Source organism: Ursus americanus, chromosome 2, assembly GCF_024610735.1.
Source record: "Ursus americanus isolate L20-20 chromosome 2, mUrsAme1.1.p, whole genome shotgun sequence".
Classification (NCBI taxonomy): domain Eukaryota; kingdom Metazoa; phylum Chordata; class Mammalia; order Carnivora; family Ursidae; genus Ursus; species Ursus americanus.
The window spans coordinates 801,454-817,946 of NC_142128.1; the positions used below are offsets into that span (position 1 = coordinate 801,454).

A 16,493-nucleotide genomic window follows, 5' to 3' on the forward strand; every position below is an offset into this window, starting at 1 on the left:
AGACTCATTACCCGTTAACGAAAATTCCGGAGGCTAACTTACGGTAACAAATTACCTTTTCCTTTTCTAGAAACACTGAAGAACAAGACAGGGAATGTTTCCTCTAATTTTTCAATGCAATGTTTTATTCTGAAATGAGCAGACACGTGCAGCTGTTAGAGGCAATACAGACCCCCCGCGTCCCCCCTTCCTGGGTTCCTCAGTGACACAGCCCGAGGAACTAGCGCCAAGGCTGCAGCCAGGATCATCAAGCCTTTCCAGGAACCAGAAACTCACAGCAACACCGAGCAGACTCCAGTTAGAGCCAAGGATACAAAATGTGCGGGGATGAACCGCCGCACCCTTGTACGGCCCATTTCCCCAAACTCTCTCTTACCACCCTAACACAGCTGCCTAAGTTAACGTGTAGAGTAGTCCATCCCTTGCCCCCGCATGAGTGGGACAATTTCTCCGTTCCATTGTTTGCAGTATCCGGATTAACAACTTCAGAAAACGTGCACACTGACAACTGGGGAAGCTGCCGTCAAAGGGGAGACGCGTGGCCCTGCGCGCGCGTGGTGGGCGTGATGCCCTCTGGGGTCTCGGGCTGGTGCTGAGCGGAGGCAGACGCGGGCTCTGGCCTCGAGGAGCTCACGGCCGGATGTAAGTGAGCTCCTGGAGGACAGGGAGAGCGGCGGCCAGAGCAGCTGTTCCGGGCGGTGGAGGCTCCTCACAGAGCTCAGCTCCTGGATCCAGATGGCTACGCTGGTGCTGGGGCCTGCGGACCCTCTCAGGCGGCTTCCAAACACAAGACGCAACACCCACGACAGAAACCGTTACCAGCGCTGACACCAACCGCGCCTCGTGAGCGCATCTGCAGCAGGTCTGACAGACCCTGCACCGGGCAGTGCAGCCGAGCACAGGTGAGAGGTCTCTCTACCTGTCATGTGCCAGGACGCGCCTGTGCCCTCCGCAGGTCCTGCCAAAGCCACTGTGCTCTGCCGCCGACATTTACGTGGAAGGTGATGCTAAACGTGAGTAGAGACAGCGAAAAGTTATTTTTTTTAAATTTCAGGTTCAGAATTTGAAAACTGGGGTTCGGAACGTAACCCCAGCCTAAGCCTGGCTCCCCAAGCCTAGGGGTCCGCCACCACATGCCCTGGAGCGGTGGAACAGCCAGGCTCCTCCCCATCTAAATCCACCCAGCCGCAGAGCTGGACCCTCTTCCCAGAAACATACACGCAGGCACACACGTCAAAGACTCCAGGATCCCAACGCAACTCTGAGGAGATGAGGAATCGAGGGATGAAGTCTGGGGAGGGTCTCCCACACCAACATTCTCCAAACCCTAGGACCTGGCCTGCCAGTGGGACCTGACTCCCAGTCTCAGCTTGTGGGGGCCAGGGCCACAGGGCCACCTCCCTGGCCGCACGGCACAGCTTCAGGCTGGGCAGGCCGTGTGTACCCGACAGCCCAGAGCCGGGAGACCAGCATGGGTCGTGAGTGCCGGGAGGCCCAGCTTCTCTGCTGCTTCTTTTAAGCCCAGGCCAGAAACGGGAGTTTGTGGTGTGAGGGGGAAGTCTGCTAGAGACCAACATGCACCGAAGACACACAGGTGTACAGATGGGGGCCCAGGAGCCAGGTGAGAGATGAGCAGCCCCACGAAAGCTGTTTAACGGTCCCACAGAGCTTTCAGCCTGAGAAGCTGGGACTGGCTTATCGGGTGCTTTGGAGACAGGGTGGTTCCGAGCCAGCCAAGGAGAGCGCCTCTGCCCAGGCCCACGCCCAAGACTTGACACCACGGGTTCCTGCAGAGAGAGGGAACCTCCAGCCTTGCGGTGGGATCTTTACAAAGGTCAAATTAGGTTTCTGGAAACAAAGTCCTCTAATACTACAAATCACTTCTTTTATTTAGGACACATTTACCATTTCACAGCGGGTCTGTCCATCCATCCACAGTCAGCATGTCCAGCCCTGTCCTTGGAGGGCCCATTCTCTAGTGGAGGCAGACACAGGGATGGACAGGAGGAGCAGACAGGCTAGGGTTTTGGGGGAGACGGGGGTGGACTAATCTCCACGTTCCTGTGACAGAGAAGGAGGTGTGCAGATGGTGCCCACAGCGACTGGTGACCGACGGGGAGAGTCACCTGGCAGACATCAGTGACACGGTCCTCCTTTTACCTTATAAGCCAGAGGAAACCAGTCAGCAGCCAGCCCTGTCTCTGCTGCACAGAGTCCTGACGGGCAGAGACTCCAACAAGCCGCCCCTCAGCAGATGTGGTGGGACGACCCTGCCCAGGCACAGGTTAAGTCAGCACCGTCAATGGAGGGTGCAGGGCCTGCCGCCCATTTCGGTTCAACGTGGAATGTGGGCGATCTCAGTACTGCCGCTACCAGAGCACCACCTGTGGCAGCCATCCAAAGCAAACCACAAGCCAGGCTCCCGGGGACAGAGGTGAAGAGCAGCCCTGTGCTCAAGAAGCCCTAGGTGGGGACAGAGGGACAACGTGTGAACAGGCTGAGCCTGGCTCTGCCTCTAAGCCTGCGGACGCCGGCAGCAGGGACAGGAATGGCCATGGGGGAAGGAATTGCTGATGGCGACCAGGAGAACGCCAACTCTGGCAGCAGAGGTGGGAGGTCAGGGGAGCAGGGGCACAACTCACAGGACACACACATGTCAACTTTGAGTGTCCCCACAGACTGGCAGAGCATACCAGGGCTGACGTGTTCACAGGCTGTGGAGAAGCTCAGGGGCAGTCTTCAGGGCAACGAGATCACACACCACAGGCTTCAGGGCAACGAGATCACACACCACATAGCAAAGGAGGCATGAGGACAGGCAAGACTCCACATTCTTCATCAGAACGTCAAGTCCACAGAGAATGAAGCTGGTAAATGGGGCCTCCCCTGCCTCCCTGTCGAGTCGAGGGGTGTTTCTTCTCACTGGGCATTTACGGCAAAGGGGGTTTACCTGCTCTAACACACTGTCTTAGGGCCTTCTGAGAGCAGGCAGAGTCCCCAACAAGGCTGCAAGGGGCCCTCCTTGCCAAGCCTCCCACCAGGCAGGCTGAGGAAACAGCGGTGGGCCAGGCGGACCCCCAGCACTTCACAGCCACACAGAGAAGGCATGGGCACCAACCCCCTAAAGGGAAAGGCTAACCGCTCAGCCGAGGCAGGGACCTTACTGGGTCTTCCTGGACCTCCAGGCCCAGAGGGCCACCCTTCCCCTGCCACCCCTTGCTGCCTTGGATTGACTCCCTTAGGTATGACCTTTGTCATCCACGAGGACGACTGCCCCAACTGGGGGACTGGGCCCTCGTACGATTTTAGGGAACTCATAATTTGGACTCTGTAATGTTTTTCTCGCTACCAGTGGGCCAGCGCAGGCGTGGAGCCCAGCCGCACTGGGCATGATCAACAGTCTCATGGGGAATGTCACAGCTATGGCTTCTAGGCACGAGTGCTCCACTGGAAGGCAAAGGTCACATGTGCAATCCTGCCGACTGTTCACAGCAGGCCCCCAGCCACGCCCACCTTCTTCCTAGCGAACTCGCAATCCGCCTTCCTTTCATTTCCGGAAACGTGGGACTGGCCAGGAATGGGAAGGCTGCACGTTGTGTTTAATCTGGAAACGCCACTCTGGCAGGCTGATGGCCAGGACCGGCAGAGCCATGCCGAATATTAAGTATAAGAGTTGTAAATGAGTCTAGAGATAGCATTTAATACACTCAAACTATACTTCTCCACAACTTCCGGAAAATCAGCTGACACTTGCTCCTAATCTGGCTGTGCTGACCTCGCCACACATTAACAAAAATCAGATTCTGGATGTTTGAAAGCATACTACACAACTGCAGAAACATCTCCCTCCCACCTCTGTCCAGGGCTGTGGGAGCAAGCCCGGAGGGCAAGCTCCCCGAGGACGACCGCGGGAGGAAGCACTGGCTCCGTCTCTCAAGGAAAAACCTACAGTTCCGCACAAGACTTCTCAGTACGTTTTCGGTCTCTGGACCGTATTCTCCCTCAGCAGCTTTTGTGCCCTGAGGAAGAGGAGACGGCTGAGCCTTTGGGCACAAAGTGAACAGGGCAATTTGATCTAAATCCTCCTCTCAGGGGCCCCGTTGCCTTCTGGGCCCTGTGGGTTGTTCAGGACCCGCAAAAGATCTGAGCTACGGGAAAAAAACCAAAACATGTTATTGGCTCCAAGACAAAACAGCAAAATCAAAACAAATGCTCCACTGAATGTTTACAGTCTATCATTAAATCAATTCCATCAACTGTTAAATATAATTTTCAAAATAATTTCATCACATTTGGAAACGTGGGTTAGGTTTTTCTCACTTTGCAAGAATTCCTGAATGTACAGCGAAAAATCACACCCCAAATAATGAGTTACAGCCAAATAATTTCACAAGCAAAACAGTATTATACCCTGTTAGTTTTCCTCCCCCAAACCATGCTGTGCTACGTGTGGGTGGGCCTTGCAAAAGTAAGGCTGCCTTGGGCTACAAAAGCCTTGAAGATCTGTCCCAGGCAGAGAACACCACCCATGCCAGGAGAGAAGAGGGTAAGGACAGGTGAATCCCAGGGTGCAGAGTAGGGACACGGTTTAGACCACTCCCCAGTTTTACAAACACGGGGTGGTGAGCCAAGGGACTCGTGTTGGGTCACATGGCCTAGGGTTGAGACTAGAACCCAGCTCTCTGAAGCGGCAAGAGGGTCGGCGGAACTCAGAAGGCTTCCCCAAGTAGGAGCTGCTAAGAGTACAGCTCAGAGTCTCCCCCATGCCCCCCCTTCCCCCTCCAGAGCAGGACACAACTCGAAGACCACCCCCGTCCACCCCTCCCCCCGGTACAGGACACAGTTCGGAGCTCCCCCCTTCCCCGATCTCTCCCCGGTGCAGAACACAGCTCGGAGCCCCCCAACGACTAACCCCTCCCCCCCGCCGCTGCAGGACACAGCTTGGGGCCCCATCCTCACCGTGCAAAACGCGTAGGCTGGGGAGCAGGGCGCTCCGGGGCCCCAGGTCGCCGGGCGGGGCTCCCAGGACGACGTGACCCCTGCAGCGGCGTGGGCCCACCCGCGCCCGACCCCATGGGGGAAGGGCACCCCGCCCTCACGGTGAACCACCTTACTGGGGTCCGGGGTCTTCCCGGGCCGCACCCCCCCCAAGCACCCGCCGAACCGGGCACGCCCCGCCCTCCGCGCGCTCGGGTCGGGCAGATGCCGCCCCCCCCACACCCACTCGGCCGTGCTCCCGGGCTCGGCGCACTGACCTCCGCGTCCCGGGCCGTCAGTGTGCCCGGGGCCCGCCCGGCCGCAGCGCCCGCGTACTGCGCATGTCAGGCCGGCCCGGCTCGGCTGGAACCGGATCCAGCCGGCCGGGCGGTGACGCAAGCGCGCGGGCGCTCGGCTTGTGCGGACCCAGCGTGTGGGCGTGGCTCCGGATGGTGGGCGGGACCCCGGCGGGGGAGGGCCCAGCGTGTGGGCGTGGCTCCAGGCGGTGGACAGGGCCGGCTCCCGCCGCAGGTGGGCTCGGACCTCAACCCCAGCCCCAGCCCCAGTCGAGGTGCGCGCTGCGCCAGGTTCCTTATATAACGAGGCTGCTCAGAAGAGGAATGGCGACTCAGGGCAGCTTCTCGGTCCACAGCTGGGCCACCAAGTGGCACAGACAGAGCCCACGCTCAGGGGTCTGCCTATTTCCAGGCCCTGCTCCCGGCTGCTCCCGACAGGAAAGCCACTGCTGCAGCGCTCCCAGTTGCTCCCCATTTGTCCACCCACAATATGGACCCCCACCGGACTGGCAGGCTTTGGTCCCACGTGCTGGCCCCATTCCATCTCCACCACTTGCAGCACCCTTGGGTTCTTTGAACCTGGCCTGCTGTCTCCTCCCCAGGGCCTTTGCATAAGCTCTTCCCTTTGCCTGGAGCCTCATGACTAATCCTCTTCACTTCAGATCCCAAGTCATCCTCAGTTTCAGAGAAACCTCCGCTTCACCTCCTGAGCACTCTCCACGGCCCCGCAGCCCTTCTCAGAGTGGTGACAGAAAAGCCGCTGCAGCCCTCCGACTAACATCTAGTCCCCTCGAACCAGGAGCTCCGCAAGGGTAGGGCTTAGGACATTTCCCACCCAATCGCAAGTACTCAACAGAGACCCACTGAAGAAATGCATCACAAAGCTTTTCCCTCACCACGTGAACCCCTAAATCTCTTCTCGAGCATGTGTTCCCTCCTGTAAGACTGCAAACGAATCTTAGGATGCGAGAAAAAATGACACTCGGGCAGCTAAGAGCCTTCCGAATCCACCCAGGGGCCTGTTGGAGACTCTGGTGGCAGGGCTGGTTGGGGATAGGAGCAGAGGGCGTCTCAACCACCACTCTGGCAAAGGTCAGAGGCCAGGCATCCCAGGACACTCTGTACTCTGGCTGCTGGGACAGCTCTAGAAGCCGTTTCTCCATTCACCCACCGTGTGCCGGGTGGTGGGTGTGGGCTTCCCGCTTTGGGTGTGGGTGTCCCAGCTTCCCAGCCCGATAAGGATCTCTAAGGTCCCAGAGCCAAGACAGATTCCTTCTGTGGTTTTCCTCTTGGTCATTTCACCGCTAGGCACAGGCTGATCCACAGAGGTTTGCTCAACAGTGAGGATGGGGGCAGGCACACAGGGACTGCAGAGGCCTGTGCCAGCGCCGGATGGACGGATAGACGGAGGGGAAGGCAGAGGGCAGGGTGGGGACAGCCTCCGTGCTCAGTGTTCTCACCTGTGCTGTCTTGCTTAATCCCTGGGATGTGGGCATCAGCATCCTCACTTCACAGATAAGGAAACTGAGACTCGGCATTGTTTTTTAAAAAGTTTCCAAGATTGCCGGTTTCCTGGAAAGGACTCCATTCTGGGACTTCTAAGTCCTAGAAGATCTACGTGCTGATTTTCTACTGCATTCCAGTGTCACTACTCAGCCTCAAGAGCCTTCTGATTGATTGCTTTCTTCACACCACCGTCTGGTTCCGGTGACTCAGCAGAGCCCTGGGAGCCAGGAGCGGGAAGGGGAGGGAGCTGGCCAGGCACACAGAGGTGCTGGCAGGGCACACCACAGGCAGGGACTGGACGCAGGGCTCCGTCGGAGTACGCGCTCACACCCTCCACCTGTCGCAGGCTCCCAGCCACTCTGTAGCCACACTTCACAGAGGAAGGGCCTGGGGCTCAGTGAGGGCCCCCAATGTGCCAAGCCTGCCTACTACCGACCTACTGCCCCTTCCAGGCCCTGCAGGTTGCATTCTACCACCCTTAGGGCACACACAGACGCCTGGGCACGGGGCAGGTGGGGCTCTCCCCCAAAGCAGGTCCTGCCAGGCCATGCTTCCCACCAGCTGTCTGACCCTGGGCCTCATCAGAGAGCAGCAGGCACAGGGCCACTCACTGCGCCCGTGGGGTTCAGTGTGGGGGCCCCAAGAGAAATGGTACCTAGTATAGCCTGAGAGCATTTGCGGACAAGGTCCAGCTGGCAGAATGACCAAGAGCTCTGCCTGCTGTGTGAGCCTGGCAGCAGCAGCTGCGCCCACCCCAAGGGACCCTAGAACCCCACCCTCTCCAGGCAACTTAGCTCAGTAGCTCCTGGTTAGGAAGAGCCGGTATCAACAAGGACCAGTACTCATTTCACAAATATTTGTTAAGCAATTTTTCACACTGAATACTAATTATACTGTGGGGTACAAACTAGACAAGAATGCCTGCAGCCACAGTCCGAATGTTTGTGTCCTCCAAATTCATATGCTCAAACCTCATCCCTGGTGTGATGGTATCTGGAGGTGGGGTCCTGGGGAAATGCATGGGTCATGAGGGCAGAGGCCCAGAGAGCTCCGTCGCCCCTTCCACCACGTGAGGACAGCCAGAAGATGGCCCTCCAGGAACCAGGAGGAGGCCTTCCCCAGAACCCGACCATGCCGGCACCTTGATCTTGGACGTCCAGCCTCCAGAACGGTGGGAAATCAATGTCTGCTTACAAACCATGCCAGCTGTGGTATTCTGCTACAGTAGCCTGAAGTGACTGAGACACCTGCCCACGGCGAGATTACATGAGAAGACTAAAATACTGAGGGTGAAAATTAGGTAGGATAGTTGGTGAGTAAGTTGATTTTACGTTTTGTGATTTAAATGTCTGGGGAAGGATGAAGGTCAAGAGAAACAGTGATGCGAATGCAGCATCTGAGACCCAAGGTGAGAGCATAGCCTTTGGTATGTGGGAGAAAGGGGGTACAGTGAGCACCCAAGTCCTGGGGAGGAGGCATGGAGGCCTACATGAGGCAGAAGAGAAGCTGGGTGGCTGGGGGCACAGGGGAGTATAGAGCCACCCCACCATGCACCAGAAGCATGAAATTCTCAGCAGACCTTCCCTCAGAGGCAATACGAACTAGCCTTCAAAAGCAGGGTGCTAGGCCCCCCAAGATCATGTTGGTCATTCTGAGTCATGAAGGAAAGAGTAAGTATGTTTGACATAGACATTACTAACTAGAATGTTCGGTCGATCCGTGTGCCCAGCTTCCCGCGCATGCCGCCTCCGGGAGGACCAGTCATTGGTGAAATCCACAGGAAATGCTGCGGGGGTTTGGAACCCCCACCTGGGGGGGGGGGGTTCAGACAGACACAGCCTACAAAGCTCCCGAACACAGCACTTCCCTCCCACTGAGCCTCCAGGCACAGGACCCGCCTGGACGTGGTGTCTGGTGGACAGAAACCGGGTGTGGCAGAGGGGGATTAAGGGGTGAGGCCCCAGGTGAGCAGGGTCTGCTGTCAGCCACAAGCAAGAGGAAGCGAAGCCAAGTACAGCTCAAGGCCTTCTCCTGGCTCTGGTCTCTGGGCCAGGTTGGCTGCTCCCTTCCCTGGCAGGGCAGGGTCTCTATCACTACAGCCTTGGGAAGGGGAGGCCCCGATGTCTCCTGCAGAGCCTCACTTCCAGGCCCAAGTGGTGTCTCACTGGAATTCTATTAACCGCTGACAGAACACACAGCAGCTCCATGCAAGCTCTGGCAGAACACAGGCGAGGAGGGGCCACTTCCCAGTGCACCCATGAAGCCAGTACTAGCCTGGCAGCAAAACCAGACAAAAACAGCACAAAACAGAGAAAACCACAGACCAAAATCCCTCCTAAATATAAACGCAAAGACCCTAATCAGCAACATATAAAGCGAACTGTAGACCACAACTGAGCGGAGTTTATTCCAGGGACGCAAGGCGGATTCAGTGTTCAAGAATCAATCTATATACCCCACCCTATCAACAGGCTAGAGAAGAAAGAGCACACCGTCGCATCAAACCAGGCAGAAAAAGCGTCTGACAAAATTCAAATCCCAGTCATGAGGTTCTTCCTCAGAAAACGGCTAACTGCAAGAAGCTTCCGGAACTCGATAGATAACATCCACACCCCCACCTGCCCCACCAGTCCAGGAGCAAGGCACAAAGGCCCTCTTACTTCTGCTAGCCCACATGAACACTGGGGGTCCTAGTCAGCACAAGGCAGAACAAGGGAATCACAGGTGTTCAGATTGGAAAAGAAGAAACACAGCAGTCTGTATTTGTAGATGGTGTGGCGTCGGTCAGCACACAAAATCCCAAAGAACCTACAAAATAACTCCCAGACCTCATGAGTCCAGCAAGATCGCAGACACAAGATCAACACACAAAAGTCCCTTGTATTTCTACGACTTAGCAATAAACGTACAGAAACTCAAATTTAAAATACAGCACCACCTACAATTGCTCACAAAAAACCACCAAACTTAGTTGTAAATCCAATAAAACTTGTTCAGGACCTGCATGCTGAAAACCGAAAAGAAATCAGATGAAAGAAATCAAAGATGATCTAAGTAATGGGAGACATGCGGTGTTCAGGAACTGGAACCCAACCTGGTAAAGCCAGTTCTTCACAAGAGGAGAGACTGGTTTCATGCAAAACCCCGGCCAGACTTTTCACACATATGTACAAGATCATTCTAGGATTTATATGGAAAAGCAAGGAAGTAGAAAACTTAGAGTCATTCTGAAGAAGGAAAGTAAAATAGGAAGACTCAACTCTGATTTCAAGACTTACTATATGGTTACCGCAGTCAAGACAGTGCGCTACTGACGGGGGGAGACACACCTGTGATCAGAAAGGAACAGAGAACCCAAAACTGCCTCACGAGCACGCTGAATTCTGACAAAGGTGTGAAAGTAATTCACTGGAGGAAAGACAGTCTTTTCTACAAATGATACTGGAGCAACCGGACGCCCACAGGCAAGAAATGAATCTTGAACCGAGGAAGATATACAGATGGCAAATAAACATACGAAAAAATTCTCAACATCATGCGTCACGTGCACCTGTTAGAACGGCCCAAATCCACAACACCGCCACCAGCGGACGCTGGCGAGGACGCGGAGCCGCGGGTTGCTGGGGGGAGTGCGAGATGGCGCGGCCGCTTTGGAAGAGTTTGGCAGCTTCTTACAAAACAAAGCATATGCTCACCACACAATCCAAGCAATCACCCTCCTTGGTATTTACCCCAGAGAACTGAAAACTTAGGTCTACGCCAAAGCCTGCACACAGATGTTTACAGCAGCTGTATTCTTAACTGCCCAAATCTGGAAACACCCAGCATGTTCTTCGGCAGGTGATGGATAAACAGACCGTGGTCCATCCAGACAGTGGAATATTGGGCATCACTAAGAAGAAGTGAGCGCTGAAGCCACGGGGGACACGCAGAAACTGGAAACGCGTGTTCCTAAGTGAAGGAAGCCAGTCTGAAAAGGCTTTGTATCGAGTGATTCCAATTGTATGACATTCTGGAAAAGGCAGAACTATGCAGAGCGTAGAAGACTGTGGGTGCCAGGGGTTATGCAGGTGGAGGACAGGGTTGACTCGGCAGACCACAGAGGCTTCTCTAACCGTGAAACTGCTCCGTGTGATACTGTAGTGTTGGACACCTGTCCTCACACATTTGTCCAAACCCACGGAATGTACCCCCAGCCAGAGTGTACCCTACTGGGGAAGTGTGGACTCTGGGTTCATCGACTGTGACAAATGCACCACATAGAGGATGCAGATGATGGGGGGAGGCTGTGCGTGCGTGGAGACGGGCATGTGGGGAATCTCTGTACCTTTTGCTCAGCTTTGCTGTGAACCTAAAACTGGCATTAAAATAGTCTATTCAAACAAACAGACAAACAAACAGGGGTGCCTGGCTGGCTCAGTCAGAGAAGCGTGCCACTCGATCTCTGAGTCATGAGTTTGAGCCCCACATTGGGTGTAGGGATTACTTTAAAAAACAAAAAAATGTGACCTAACCCTCACACATGTTAACATACAAAAATTAACTCGGATGGATCATAGGCTTACCTATCACACATAAAACTTTTAGAAGAAAACAAAAGAGAAAGTCTTTGGGACATAGGAATTAATGAAGACTTCTTAAATATGACACCAAACGCAGATCCATTAAAAAAAAGTCAATAAACCGACTTCACCAAAAGTGAGAAGCTTCTCTTCTCCACGAAAGACCTTGCTCAGGAGGGCATAAAGATGAGCCACAGACCGGGACAAAGTATTCACAAACCCCATGGGTATGGAGAACACAGAGAGAACTCTTGCAACTCAACAGTAAGAAAACAAACAACCCAATTAGAAAATGGGAAAGAGACAGACATTTCACCGAAGAAGGTACAGGGATGGCAAATAAGCACACAGAGAGATGCGTGCTATCAGGAGGCATCAGGGCAGAGCAAAAGAAAGCACACGAGGAGGGACCACTCCACACCTGCTGGCACAGCGGAGACCGGCGGGGACGACGCCCAGAGCCCGCGAGGCTGCAGATAGCGGAGGCCCTCCCACGCTGGTGGGAGTGCAGAAATGCTACAGCCACCCTGGAAAACAGTGTGGCTGGTTCTTCAAAAACTGAACCTGCACATGCCCTGTGACCCAGCAGTTGAGAAATGAATCCGTATGTCCACGCAAAATCCCGTCACGACTGTTGGGTGCTCCAAGCTATCACAGCAGCAGAAACAAGCTCAGAGTGGTGAGTGAGTGAACACAACCCCCCCCCACCCTGCACCACTACCACCGCTCGGAAATGAAACGGTCTACTGCTACACAACAACTGGGACCTGTCAGGACGTCAGGGTGAGTGAACACAGCCAAGCCCGACATGACACACGCTGCACGGTCCCATTTATGTAACATCCTCACGCGGACACAACTACAGAGCCGATCTGCGGTTGCCAGAAGGGGTGCGCGCACGCATGTGTGTGTGTGTGTGTGTGTGTGTGAGAGAGAGAGAGAGAGAGACTGTGAGGGGCAGCACAACGGTGGAGGAGCCTTGCTGCGTCTTGTCCTCAGTGGTCGTGGGGGTAGGCATGAGCACTGTGCCACGGCGCCCACAACAGTTTCCTGGTTTTGATATGGTTCTAGAGTTATGCAGAATATGACCATGAGGGAAAAGTGGGGGAAAGGTACAAGGGACTGCTCTCTGCTATTTTTGCAACTTCCTGGGAATCTATAATTATTTAAAAATAAAAGACTAAAAAAAAAAAAAAAAAAAAAGCGAGAGCTCCAGAACAGAGACGGAACTGAAAAAGCAACTTCTGTGCCCCCAGTGTTGGGGGGGGCGGATGCTGGGTGGGGCTCAGACGCACTGGCCCCACTGGAGCTGCGTATGTTGGGGACAGCTCCACACTCAAGCCAGAAGGAGTAAGGCTGCCTTGCTCAGTCCTCACTTGGCTCCAGGCCTGGCCAAATGCCCAGCAGCCAGCCCCTGGCCCCAGCCCCCAGCCCCGAGCCCACGCTTTTCCAGGCTGTGGAGCCTGGGCCCCTCCTGTCCTTGCTGGACAGGCTGCACTGGGGGAACCAAGCAGAACTGTCAAGGCTCTCTCCCCAAGCCCCCGGCCCGGCAGGATGCTGGCACACTGCTTGGCCAGACCTGGGGGCTGGGGTTTTCTGCGCTTGTGGAGAAACAGCCGCCCTTCTGGCTTCCTCACTCCCGAGCTTCTTGGGCAAAAGACAACAAGTGCAGCCTCACGGGCAGGCTCCAGGACAGAGCAGGCTGTGGAAAGCCGCTGGGGCGCCAGCTCCTCCAGTGCGCCCACTCCCCCGCCTTGCAAGATGCGCTCCATGCACATTATTTTTAACGCCTACGAAAGGCTTGGGAGGAGGAAAAGCAAACTGCCAGCATCGAGATTCCAGTTCTTCCCGTTCACTCCCTCTGGGGGGCTCAGTGCCCGCAGTCTGCATGCCCACGAGGCCCCACCTGGGGCCGAGGCTGGTGCGGGGGCTGGGCCCTGCGAAGCAACCTCGTGAGGGGAGCCCAGGACGGGTCTGACCCTGACCTGTCCCCCCTCACTCCCACGTCACCAGCAGCAGCGCGGTCTCTTTGTTTGGACCCCTCTTCTGGATATTTTACAGGAGATCCCAAAGATACACAAAAGGATATTGAATCCTGGCGCGTTCAGCAGTATGGCCCATCTTTCCAAGGGCCTAGCCTCGGATGATTCTGAGGCAAAGCCCAGACATCACATCTATGTTTAGTATCTACCTACACACTTAAGCACCAAGCTCTAAGGCGCTCATGGGGAAAGGAGGCGAGGAGCCCAGGGCTGCGCAACTGCGCTCCCACGCCCAGGAGTGGGAGCAAGGAAGGTTTCTCTTTGCCCAGCAACAGCCCAGCCAAAAAGAAGCCCTCGTTCCGGCCCCTCCAGTGGGCTCCTGTCCCAGGCGGCACCCTCACTGCCCCTCCTGTTCTCAGACTGGCCTGTGGATCTCGGTGCTAGGCCCATGCTGACTGCAATTCCTCTGCCCTTCTGGAATAAAGAAGGAACTACTTTTCTGATAAAGTAACTGGCTGTTCTATTTTTAGGGTTAACATTACATACATGTGTACGTGTACAGTATAATACAAACAAGATTATATAAATAAAAAATATCTAGCTACGAAAAACAGCTTTTTCTAAGAAACAGCATATCTTTATTAACTGTGTATATGGAAACTGGATTGTGAGTTCTTCCTGCCTAAAATTGGGGCAGAAAAGTTTGATCAGATGAGTCCGATGAAATGCCAAGTTGTTCTCTGCCTTTATGGGTGAGTATGCCCGTGATGACAACGGAGAAATCAGCGGCCCAGCTCTGAACCCACATCCAGATGTCAGCCACATGCTTCCCATCTAGCCCGTGGGCTACGGTGGGGCTCTCTCACCAAGCCTCCATGCTGCCTTATCAAAGTCTAACACACTTTACTGGAGCCCTGAAAAACATTAACCTATGTTAATAGAACCACACAAAAGTCATGACACAGAACCCTACTCTAAACCACTCCTAAGACCTAACAAATTAACTTTGAACATTGCTTGTCCCTGATCAACACATCACCTAGGATCAAATGTACAGTGTAAGCACAGAATTACTGAAAGAAGGGGCACCTTTAAAACGAAGATGACCCTGACTCTGTCGAGGCTAGGACAGCTGGAACCCTCCACATCCCGGCCTCCAGCCCCCAAGAGAATGACTCTGGATAGCAGGCTACTCTCAAGCTCCCAGCCAGCAGTCAGAGTCTCCTCCATGTGGAATGTAGCCTTTCTTATCGACTGCCACTCCAGAATCACCAGGAAGACTTGCCAAGTCTCCAGACTGTGCTAAGCAAAGGGCCATTGTGATGTGTCTATAATCCAGGGAGGGGCATCTCCGTGATCTCAGCAGAAAACTGGGCCGGAGTCTCTCTTTTCACTGCAGAGTGCAGTGCAAAATTAGGGCACCAGTCTTGTGACCGCAGCGAATGCAGCCACAAAGGCACAGCCCTGGGGGCCAGGGGCCCCCAACTCCTACTCCTGAGGAACCCTCACCAGCCATCCAGGGGAGGCCAACTCCATGTGGTTTTCACAAAGTGACATCTGGGTATGATGCAGTCAGAAACCCAGGATGCAGGTCCAGCTCCCACGGCTCTTACGCCCCAGTCCACGTCTGCCCAGGATGGTGCTGCTGTCCCCACACACATCGGACTCTTCTGCGGGAACTGGCCTCAACAGCTGGGGAGCAGCTAGCCGCAGGATACAAAGCTGTAGCCATCTGGAGCGTTGTTCCCATTCCCGAGCTAGAAGATGCTCACCTTGGCTCAGCTGGAGGGTGGGCCTACTTACCCCCCCACAGACTCTCTGCCATTCTTCCTGACCCCGTTTGCCTGCTTGGCAGAGGAAGTCTTCCTTTGCAGACAAGGCAGTGTAGGTGACCTGAGCACTAAGTGCCTTCGATGGAGCTGAATGTCCGCTTATCCCAGTTACAAGGAGCCGCTCTTCTGGTCACCAAACACCCCGTAAGCACACCTCACGAGACCTGGCATTCCAGGGACTCGGAGCAGGAACTCTGCTAAGGCCACTCAGACAACAAAGACAACACTTTACTTGGGCAGATTGGGTCCAAATCCTGACCCCACCATCTGCTGTGTGACCTTGGGCAAGTTGCTTAAGCTTTCGGAGCCTTGATGCAACTTAAAATGAGACTATTATATTTCATTGCGGCTAAGACACGTTTTCTCTCTCATTTTAACATCTCTAAAATCGGGATGCTTCTTATAATTGACAGTGTCAGAATTTAATTGGCAAATTGTTTTCTTTGTAGTGGCTCATAAAGCCATGGTGTATGTAGCACTGACGACGTCTTGGCTGTGACGAAATGTGCAGTAAATACCTCAAGAGGCTGCTCTGAGGGCCTGGAACAGGAGCTGTGTGGAGTGCCAGCTGTGGCCAGATGCCTACTTCTGCAAACCCACTTCTGGTGTTGGGCTGAGAAGCCAGTTAAGGCCATGACAACAGAGCCACGGGGGTCTGCAAGTGAGCTGGACAGAGAGTGAGGCTCTGCAGTGCCCCTGGCCAGGGGGAGTCTGGTCCTCCAGCTCACCCCCGACCTCCCTCTCTCATCAGTGGTCAGGAAGCTACCCTGTGAGCACGCAGGCAGCACAGGACGCTCAGCACCAGCCGTGGTTGCTATCCTCGTCTGCTGCCGGCCCGCTCAACCCCTGCTCACACAGCAAATGTGCGTTAGGTTCTGCAACCTGCATGCTTTGATTTTCAGAAAGAAATGTTCTTGGATCCTGAGCCAGAGTGTGCCACTAAGAGTACTATTACACCCTAAGAAGTACAGCAGAGTAAGTCCTCTTGTTCTTCAAACTTTCCCAACGTTTAATTATAACAACAGCTATAAAATTAATGAGGCTGAAGACAATGCTGTGTCTGCCAGTGGTTTTCCTGCGGCAGCTCAGTGGACAAGGTAATTCTTAAGGCCGGGGAGTAACCAGCACGCTTACGGTAAGCTGTGGAGGAGCAGGTGCACCCCTAAGGACCAGATTACAACCTTCGGAGGGTGGGGGTGGGGGGGGCTGTCCCCTGCAGATTAGAGCCTGTTCTGACTCAGCACAACCAGCACCAGCGTTTCAGGGAGCCCAAGAGGGCACCCGGGGTTCGCGCCCCGCACGCGGCTGACCTCGGGTCACCGAACGCGCGCCGCCCCG

The 16,493-nt window shown here is 54.8% G+C and overlaps 1 protein-coding gene and 1 long non-coding RNA gene across 6 annotated transcripts in view; both read right to left on the bottom strand.

Moving 5' to 3' along the window:
- CHLSN (cholesin) overlaps positions 1–16,493 on the bottom strand; it is a 126,609-nt gene that overhangs the window by 24,198 nt on the left and 85,918 nt on the right. The window contains exon 1 of one of the 5 annotated variants that reach the window (XM_087866733.1): positions 6,734–7,012. The exons of the other annotated variants lie outside the window; for them this stretch is intronic. Coding sequence (XP_087722859.1) covers positions 6,734–6,811 — 78 coding nt within the window. The 5' untranslated portion in view covers positions 6,812–7,012. Of the gene's footprint in view, positions 1–6,733; positions 7,013–16,493 lie in introns of those variants that run through there. 5 annotated transcript variants of the gene reach the window in all.
- Positions 105–6,727, bottom strand: LOC148110452 (uncharacterized). Its single transcript, XR_015726587.1, has 2 exons — positions 5,256–6,727; positions 105–1,007 (listed from the first exon to the last, which is right to left on the bottom strand). It is a non-coding gene; the product is annotated as an uncharacterized LOC148110452 (long non-coding RNA).